The sequence below is a fragment of the Pyrgilauda ruficollis genome, unplaced genomic scaffold, assembly GCF_017590135.1.
Source record: "Pyrgilauda ruficollis isolate IOZ18807 unplaced genomic scaffold, ASM1759013v1 scaffold38, whole genome shotgun sequence".
NCBI lineage: Eukaryota > Metazoa > Chordata > Aves > Passeriformes > Passeridae > Pyrgilauda > Pyrgilauda ruficollis.
This window is the reverse complement of record NW_024525267.1, coordinates 3,180,107-3,189,539: the sequence shown is the minus strand read 5'-3', so window position 1 is coordinate 3,189,539 and position 9,433 is coordinate 3,180,107. Positions and strand designations below refer to the sequence as shown.

General features: G+C 42.7%; 1 protein-coding gene across 7 annotated transcripts in view; it reads right to left on the bottom strand.

The window, feature by feature from the left end:
• Positions 1–1,776: 1,776 nt before the first annotated feature.
• The window catches only part of EVL (Enah/Vasp-like), a 131,422-nt gene continuing 123,765 nt past the window's right edge, over positions 1,777–9,433 (bottom strand). For 3 of the 7 annotated variants that reach the window (XM_041476354.1, XM_041476355.1, XM_041476356.1), the window contains exons 9-14: positions 7,671–7,737; positions 6,314–6,380; positions 6,147–6,209; positions 3,875–3,941; positions 3,440–3,497; positions 1,777–2,381 (exon numbers count right to left, since the gene is read on the bottom strand). In XM_041476354.1, the coding sequence (XP_041332288.1) occupies positions 2,344–2,381; positions 3,440–3,497; positions 3,875–3,941; positions 6,147–6,209; positions 6,314–6,380; positions 7,671–7,737 (360 nt within the window). In that variant the 3' untranslated portion in view covers positions 1,777–2,343. The remainder of the gene's footprint in view (positions 2,382–3,439; positions 3,498–3,874; positions 3,942–6,146; positions 6,210–6,313; positions 6,381–7,670; positions 7,738–9,433) is intronic. The other 4 variants (XM_041476359.1, XM_041476360.1, XM_041476357.1 and 1 more) reach the window with 3 other exon arrangements.

Here is a 9,433-nt window from a genome sequence, read left to right as displayed (position 1 = left end):
CTGATCACGTATTCAATTTCCTGTGTCTTTAGCAGTTGTTCCTCAACTCTCTTGTCCAACTTAATAAGTTAATATAAAAACCACAATAAAGATTATGCTATCTTCCTCAATATGACTATTGTCCTTATCCTCTTTGATGAGTGACCTTATGCTGTAAGGTCAGTGTAAGTCTTGCTTACTCAGCTGTTTCATGATCTGGTCACCCACCTGCTGTGGACTACTAACCTAGCCTGACACAGAGGCTCTGGTGTAAATGAGCCAACCAAAATTGTCAGCTGCTTCTTCACCTGCCTCCCATCAGTATTTCCATCATGGTCCCAACTTGCTCAGCCTGGGCAGCCCCAAATTCCTCCTGCTCAGCACTGTCCATCTCAGCAGGAACTGGCTGGGAAGCCTGCAGTGCCTGCAGATGTGCAATGTGAGCTGAGTTCCAGAGTGTGGGGTGCTGCTGGAGAAGGCTGTGATCCTGTTCTCTCCACAGGCATTTGTCTTTGCTACTACCAGTGATGTTGGCAGAAGGAGTTTTTTTTCATAACCACAGGGCATATGGGTCTGGGTTAAAAGTGTTTTAAAGCTATTTATAGTTTTATTCCCTTTCCTTAAAAATTGATCCAGATCTCCTTCGTTGTTTGGGCACACTAAGGCTCTGGCAAATAGCTGTATGAGAGGAAGTATTGGAGAGTGATGTCTCCTTAGATTTCTGCTATGTAAGATGCCTGTGGCCTGTTGCAGTGGCTCAACAAGCCCAGTATGAAAACCCTTGTCTGCAGAGAGAGCTGGCAAACTGAATTACTCTCTGGGAGGAGAGAATCCTTGGGTAGTGCCACTTCTGGAAATAAGACACCTTGCACATCCCTGTCACTGGAGCTGAAGGCTGGGAACTGGCACAGTGCTAGTGATGCCAGGACTGCTCCCCTGCCAAGCTTCACCTTCTGCCCCACACACTTTGCTCCCACTATTAAGTGTCCCTGTGCAAACTTCAGCTTATTATGTCGTAATTATATGAGGCCTACAAAGGTAATTGAAGAAAGAAAGAAAATCCCAGTTACAGCAGCTGGCTGATGTTAACACAGGGGCATGCCATATCCAGGCTGTACAACATGGTTATTACTGACCTTAGGCAGAATGCCACATTCCAAGGAAAAACATGAACCATGCCAAGCACTGGCTGTAAAGGAAACAATTTCATGGCCTGGATGATATGACTGGCTGTGCACTGTTAAGTGTTCAGTGTCCTGTACCAGTAAAGCTCAAGACCTGCACACCATTAACAAATTACTCTCCTTAAGTCCCTAGTCAGCAGTGCTGTGCCTGGGATTTCAGTTTGCATCCACCTAATACCTTTGGTAGCCTTGTTCTGCATAAACACCTCCCTTTCATTACTGCAAATCTGCAGGAGCACAGATGATGGGACCTGTGATGTTTCAGTGACAGCAGGAGATGCGGTGGGACAGACAGTGGTGGCCTGAGAAGAGCCTTAAGCCACTGTCCTTCACTCGCTTTGGCAAAACATTGCTGAGGCTGTGGCAGGCTGACTGCAGGACGTGGTGCTCAGGCAGCCATGTGAGAGGGCTGGGCAGGTGAGGGCCACGTGTGCCCGTGAGAGAAGGCCGGGCTGCTGCACTGCACCAGCCACAAGGCGCTCCGGCTCTCTCCTGGTGCTCTGCAGGGCAGGAGGCAGAGATGCCACCCCACAGCGAGTCTCAGTCACCTTCCTCTTACCACCAAGTGACACAGGAACTGAAGGGACAAATGAAACCAAGAAAGGCAGGGCCGTGTGGACAATAAACAGTTTATTACCAATATGAACACAGATACTGTGATGCACTGACGTACCATTTTTTAATATTGTGATAACTCTGAGACAAAGAACTTGTTGGCTGACAACTAAACATGTCTCTTTCTTCTGGTGATGCCTCAATACATTTCTGTTGGCAAAGGATCTTCATTTACATTGCAGACTACTAGTAAAATTACTTTGAAGTCATCTATCAAAAGCAAATGGTTCACGTGTGTTCTTATCTACTACTAAAAAGAAAGGTAATACATTTAAATAAGCAAATACAAAATACAAAAAAGGCTGACAAATCCAATGTGCAGTGTCAGATGAAATCTAAAAAATCCAGAAATTTAAAATTTAATAATCTTTAGATTAAGACTTGTAAAATGAAGCGAATCCAAGGCAGCAGCAAGCTTCAAAGTGTGCTGAGTCTGCTAATAAAAAGGGTGTAAGAACAAAGACAGTGCCGGTGTCCTCTCTCACCATCTTGCATGACCTTGGTACACTTAGAAATGATCCAATCTTCCTAGCATTCTTAGTACCGTCCAAATGCTTTGCAATCATTATGTTGTACTGATTCTACTCAACTCCTGCCGTATGGCTGGAAAACCAAACCAGAGAGTTAGTGCATAATGGTACATCCAGTGGCATGGAAATCGCTAAGTGCAGAGGTTGCAGAAAGTACACGCTGGTAAAAGGATGAGTGGAGGGTAAAAGGATGAGTAAGGGTAAGCAGTCAGCTGCTGGCTTGCAAACTGCAGTACTACTGTGAGAAGTTGCATCTGGGGTGTATGTGAATGCCTCATTTTGCACTGGAATGAACTAGGGAGGCTCTGAGGGCCAAGCTGCTGGGACAGTAGCGTATGGACAAGGGTCTCTCCAACTGCAAACTGCCTCAAAGGTTTGTGAGCACACAGATCTAGGGCAAGGGCACAGGGAATGGATTTTAGCTGTTTTACAGTCTCCTCTTTTTCCCCCTCCCTGTGAATCTAAGGCGGGGAGTGCAGGGTGTGGACGTGCATGTTCCTATCCCCTAATGTGGCCTTCAAATGGGAATCTTGCTGTGCATTTCAATAATGGCCCTGAAAAATACCTTCAGTTGTAAACTGCAGAGCAATTTATAAAAAAGTACTGATACATTTGGTACAGCTGCTGTACTTTTCAATGTATTATAACAATATGTGTCTATTTGAAAAGCTGTAATCGAGTGAAGGTCTGAAATAACTCTTCAAGCATAGGAAACCTATAGAAGATTTTGGGAAGGATTTCCAGTTAGCTTCCTTTGCCCCCTCCTCATCCCGGACCTGTGTGGCCGGCAAGTTACAAGTGATTTCATGCTTGCTGATTGTGATAAATTGATGTGCCATGGGCTACAGGCAGGCCCTAAAAATCTCACCCTCCCACCTGTGAGAAACACCAGCCAGCGAATTTCTCATAGGCTGGTGGCAAAAATGCTCATCAACAGCATAATAAAGGATGTAAGTGCAGTGTTATGGTAGAGCTCAGATAAGGTAGATGCTTGTTCCTCAAATGAGTGTATAAATCAAAGCTGTTCAGAGAAGTCTGAAAACACCAGGGAACTCTCTGCAGTTCCTATCATCTTATCTATGGAAAATTAGTCATAAAGATGAGAAAAATAATAATTTTTCTCTTTCTTACCATCAATTATCTCCTCTTTCACTTTGTGTAACTCTCTTACAACTTCCTCCAATATTTCCTGATGAGACAAAACACAAGTCAGCTGCTCAGAATTTCCTTCTAACTGGTGGAAGAAAATGCAAGTTTAACATGGTTGTGCTTGTCCCCCACCTCCATTGCTGGTCAGAGCCTAGCACTGCTAACAGCTACGTCTGCACTCCCAGGCACGGATGCAGAGGATGCTGGCATATTTACTTGCACATTTCTGTGCAGACATAATGATGAAATAGCAGTGAGATTGTGCTCTCCTGCTGCTCACCAGCTAGCCCTTCCCTAGGCACCTAGTTATAGAGGAAATCAGAAGACTGAACAGCCGTTTTGCTTGTACAGCGCATGCATGGGGGAAAATGGGTAGCTTGCCAAACCTCTAAAAGTGCCAATGACATTTCCACTCACCTGTTTCATTCGATCAAAATCTAAGGCATCCATAGCCACATCATTGCTGCTGCTCACTGGCTTCATCCTTGAGAAATGGAAGAAAAGCATAAAAAAGCCAGTCAGTTTCCTGCAATGTGTTTCAGGAATGTGTTTCAATGTTTCAGCTGCACCCACCTGATGGTGTGGATGAAATCCACCCCAGAGCAGAAGCACCTGTGTTCAAGTGCTGGACAGGAGGTTCCCTATTATGCTGCTCAGGAATATTTGGCAGCCAGAGAGCAGCACTGCTCCTGTATGCACAACCTGACTCTCAAAGATGCTGTGAATTTTTTTTTTTTTTGGGTGTTGGGAATCTCAACGATTTCAGATTAGAAAATGCTGAGGGGATAAAGCCTGTTGAACATTGTGTTTTATTACAGCATTTGCAATTTGCAAGCTACATGTCTGGTTTTCTCTCACAGCCCCTTTCCTGCACAGCAGCCCTGTCCTGGCAATCTAGGTTTTCACTGGGTGCTAAAGTAATAGTAGGTTAGAGCTTAGAAAAATATTATTGGGAAAATAATAACCCCCTAATCCTTTCCTTGGAAGACTTCAATGAGTCAAGTGTGGCTTGTTGATAGTGCTATGTATCATAGTCATTTTTTATTGACTCAGAAACAAAACCAGTCTGGCCTTAATGGCTAGTGCACCTGAGTATTATCAGTCTTTCTGCATGGCATCAGTCAGTGGGCTGAGCCATGATGACATCTAATAAAATAAATTACGGAACTAGAAGCTGTTTGCTTTTCTCTTTTAATCAGTAACTCTAAAACATTTTAAAAACTAACCATGCTATACAAAGGCTTCAAATAACTTTGCCATCATCTTTAAGCCCAAACTGGGGGCTGGTGGAGATGCTGCTGCTCCTGAGCACTGCTTGGTCTTGCAACCCTTCCTTGGGAAATCTTGATGTGTGTCCTACCATCTCACAGCTAACAGAGTTAAGAAAGATCCAAAAGCCATCAAACTGATCAGGAATGGAAACAGGTCACCATGGAGTGCTTTAGAAATCTGCCCTGCTTCCCCCACAGAAGTCTTTCAAGCAAGCACTACTACTGCTGAGCACTACTCCAGGTGCTAAATTAGGAAACCATTTTTTCCCACTGAATTCCTCCTCCTGGGATGCAATGCCATTATAAAAGACAGCTACTGAAATGTGATGGCTGCTTTAAATAGTCCATGTTCCATTCCCATTCCCAAGGAGGAAGAATGGTCTTTTTCTATCTATTTGAAGCTCATGTATTTCCTAGAACCAGCATGTTTCACTGGTTTTAGGAGAGCTGGCAAAACTATATTTTGCTATAGTAACACTGATGCATCCCTCTGAGTGTTTGGGCAGAACATGTTACAGCATTTTAAACAAAGCAGCAAGTATGTGCAGATAGTTGCCATTGGCAACTTAGCTCTCTCCAGACTATCAGCACTGTTGTATACCTCACAATGTAAAATAAGTGACATCTCTTTGCAGTAAATATTATAAGTAAATATTATAATATTGTAAGCCTGTGTTCTACCTCCTTATTCAGCTTATCCATCCATCTCAGTGTCCAGTAACACCAGGTGGTCCTGGACCAGCATGGGAAGCAAGCCTCTATAGCTGTCCAACATCAAACTTTATCTCTGTGACTAAAAACATGGATGATCATCCTGAAGCTTGGCTATTCAAACTATTAGGTTTCTTGGCTTCTGACACCTGCTGGTTTCTGTACCCCACGTGTCTGAAAGATCTGTCTGTGGTGGGGCCTTTTTACATCTTGATTTTATTACCAAGTTTCACTCTCCTTTCTTAGGCACCCACTAAGGTTGCATGGGTAGAAGAATAACTTCCCTTATCCCAGCTGCAAGCTCTTCAGATCATTTCTGCTTTTGCTTTTTAATTTCTGCAGAGGTTGAGCAATGAAAGCTTCACCTATTGGCAGGGTCACCATGAACCTGCTGTAGAAAGATGGTCCAAAATGTGATTTCCACATGGCACAGCACTGCCAGACCCGTGTCTCTGACTCACACACACATGGATGGTTTAAGTGCTGGTGCCAGCATGATTAACATCTGTAATGGCCAAGTGAGCAGGGGGCTGCTTCCATGGAACAAAGCTCTGACATGACACCTTCACACTTGGTGCAGCGACAGACGAAGCAGATTGCAAGAGAATGAGTAAAGGATGCGGCAGAAGACGAACACTAGTGCTGAATGATGGGATGAGCCAAAGGACAAGCCAAGACAGTTAAGAAGCCAGGCAGTTAGCCAGTACCTAGAAGACACGTGGGATTGTGTGGGGCTCTTAGCTTCACAGCTCTTCACCACTGATGGGTTTCTACAGCAATGGAATGAAATGAGACATGAGTCGTGCGCGTGCCACAGGGACAGCGTGACCATCCCGCCTGCTGGCCAGCCCCAGGGACACCCCATGCAGCTCACCTAGAAAGTAATGAAGATACAGGCTTCTCAACAGAATTGCTCCTTTCCCATGGCTTCTTCCCAGAGTCTGAAAAGCAAACATGAAAAGTTAGTTTATTATTTTTGCTCTAAAAATAAAAATATCCTGAAGTTGATTGTCTTATACAGTTGCTTTCTTTTAGTGAGGATGAGTGACTTAGGAGAAGAACCAGGAAAATGAGATTGCTGAATGAGTGCATTTGCCTACATTATTGGGAAAGCATTAGCAAAAATCTGCTTAAAAATCCCTTTAATTAGGGACCACATAGATAAACAATACTAAAAAGAAATGGAACTGGAACAGTAGGAGGAAAAGCATAAATAATTTCTATTAGGAAATACAGGCTAACTGCTGCAAGGCTTACTTTATTCAGCACAATATTTATTTATATTTTAAATTAAGAAGTCTTAGGGTTTTTGTCTGCATAGTTGGCAGAAAATGTGGGTGTATGTAAAAAAGGGCAGTAAGAGCCCACTATGCAAATCTCCACAGAGAATTTACTTAATGTTGTGTGCACTTCTATCTTACAGAACACTCCCAAAAAGCTGTACTACATAACCCTTGTTGCTGAAAGTGCTTCCTATCATCCCAGTCTCCTAAAATGAACTGTTGCAGAGATCTGACAAATTTATATACAAGGATTTGCTCCTCTGTGAGGTCCCAAAAAGCCTTTTAAAAGAATTACAGGCACTCCCAGGAAATCTCTAGATCTCATTTACATACACCTTTCTCCTGGCTTCCTCCCCTTCCCTTGCAAAGCACACAAGTCATGGCTTTGTTCCAAAAGGAAGCTGGAATGGTTAAATAGTCATTCCCTTGGGAGAGATTTCTCTCAGTATGTGTAAAAGCCAAGACTGACACAGGGATTAATGTGAGTGCTTGCAGCTCATCTACTCAGATACAGTTATTTTAATTAATTTTATGAAAAACAATTTAATCTGGGAACTCTCAGGATCAGCCTTATTGCAACAAACTAAATAGCATTTTGACATCCAAACCCCAACTGTATTAGGACATCTACACTACAAAAATTAAAATAATACAGCTTTTTTCTCTTAAAAGATTTAGGTGTGTAATGTTGAAGACACAGATCCTCAGCTACAAGTCTAACTAAACTGTCTTGCAATTTTCTTGACTGTGAAGCATATTAAAGTCTTAATTTCTTGCTGAATACAGTTTTTAAAACCACAGGTGTTTGCGCATTTTTCTGTTAGTTACTGTTGATTTATGTTCGTTTCTGCACTCAGAAGTAGGACAATGAATCCAGAGTCTAGAGGTGGTGGAGAAGACTAGATTAAGAAGACAACTACAATGCCAGTAGTTCAATTTAATTAATACCTGATGAATTTTGCTGCTGCTGGGCAGAGGCTCGTGTACTGGTTGAAGGAGAGGTGCTAGCATCATCCTACAAAGAGAAAAACAGGACGTTACTGAGTTTTAGGGATGAAGTGCAGAGTCCTCTTCTACTCTGGAGCAGCTGCAGCACATGTGGTACAAAAGCAAGTTTCCTCCCTGTCCAACAGGCACTGTTGCCAAGGTATGGGCTCAAGGCCATTTAAACTTTAACTTTCTCACACTGGATGGAAAAATCCATCCTTTTTATTTTAGTTAATGCGGATACCTTTTCATGATTGCACTCAATCACTCTTATCTCTATATACCAAATCAGGTGAAACCTCTCTAAAGTGCTGTTGCCTAAATACAAACCATCCACTTCCTGAATTTAGAAACTCTATGAGATGTGGAAACTGAGCCACTTAAAGGAACTGTTGCTACATCCCACTCTTTCACCCCAAAACAGAGAGAGGAGAGAGCAGTTCAGGTACTAACAGAATGTAACTAAATCATTAGTACTCCTCTTAAGTAAAAGACTAAACACTTCATCAGAGATTTGGACTCTTTTATCTCAGATTTATGTGTGAGAGATCATTAACCATTCATCCATACACTTGGCATGACAATATTATCTAGCAACCCTCAAAACATACTCAGGGAAAGCATCAGCTGTGCATTAGAAAATGGAATTGTACCCAGTTTAAAAGAACATGAAACGTACTCAAGACACAAATTAAACAGATGCTCTCTAAAACACTTTTCTAAACAGATCAGTGCTATTGAAAAGTTTGATTGGGGATATAAACTAATGTAGACTTTCAGCAAGAGAGAATAAGGGACAGAAAGCAGAGGCTGGCAGGTTAGAAGCTAAATGGTGCCTTTTATCTCCAAGTGTATGGTTCAAAACCAGCTTTGGGGCAAGATTAAGAGCAATGGTTGCATAGCGGGTTCAACAGGCAAATCCCATGCTTGAAGCATGCCTCAGATAACATGCAGAAAATAGCTGCTTTTCTCCCTAAACAGTGAAAAGTGCTTATCCCTGCTCTTCCTACAAACCTTTTTGCTTGGGGCAAGACCTAGATTGTTGTAATGGACTTCCTACTGAACAGCTCTGTCTTTGGAGAGAACATCTCCATGCAGGCGATACGAGGCACACAGAATGCTTTATGACCTTGCAGCTGTGGCAGAAAGCCTTCTCGAGGGTACTGCAACAGCAATGCTGGATGAGCAGCAGCCTGGAAAATCACCACACTGGAAAGGTCACAGTGCAAATCCTGCCCTCTCCTAAAACAGAAGAGATCTTCCACACTTTACCAGTTCAACAGGTAAAAAAGTGTTTTCATCTGCATGTTGGACTCAAAATTGTTGCATCAAGTTCAGTCTACAGACTGAGTCAAATAAAACCACTTCTATAAATGCTTTTGTGGAGGAGAAATTAATCAAAGTTCCCCAAAGTTGTCCAAATTCTATCTCAGTTTAGTGTACCTATCATGGTCACATATTTTGACTCCTGCATGATCTAATGGTTAATGCACCATTTTCCCTTCTTCCACCAGGCACGTTCTCTGTGCACTCTGGTGCTCTGAAGTGAACTGATTCTTGCTTTTCATGGAGGTTGGCAATCCAAATTTACATTGCAGGGCTGATGGTCCACTGCAGCTTAGCTCAAGCCTCAAATATAAAATAAGAAACATGAACTTTATCTCAAGTTAACTTGCCAGAAGGTTCACTGCACCTTCTTACACACAAAAACCTCCTGTTCCCTA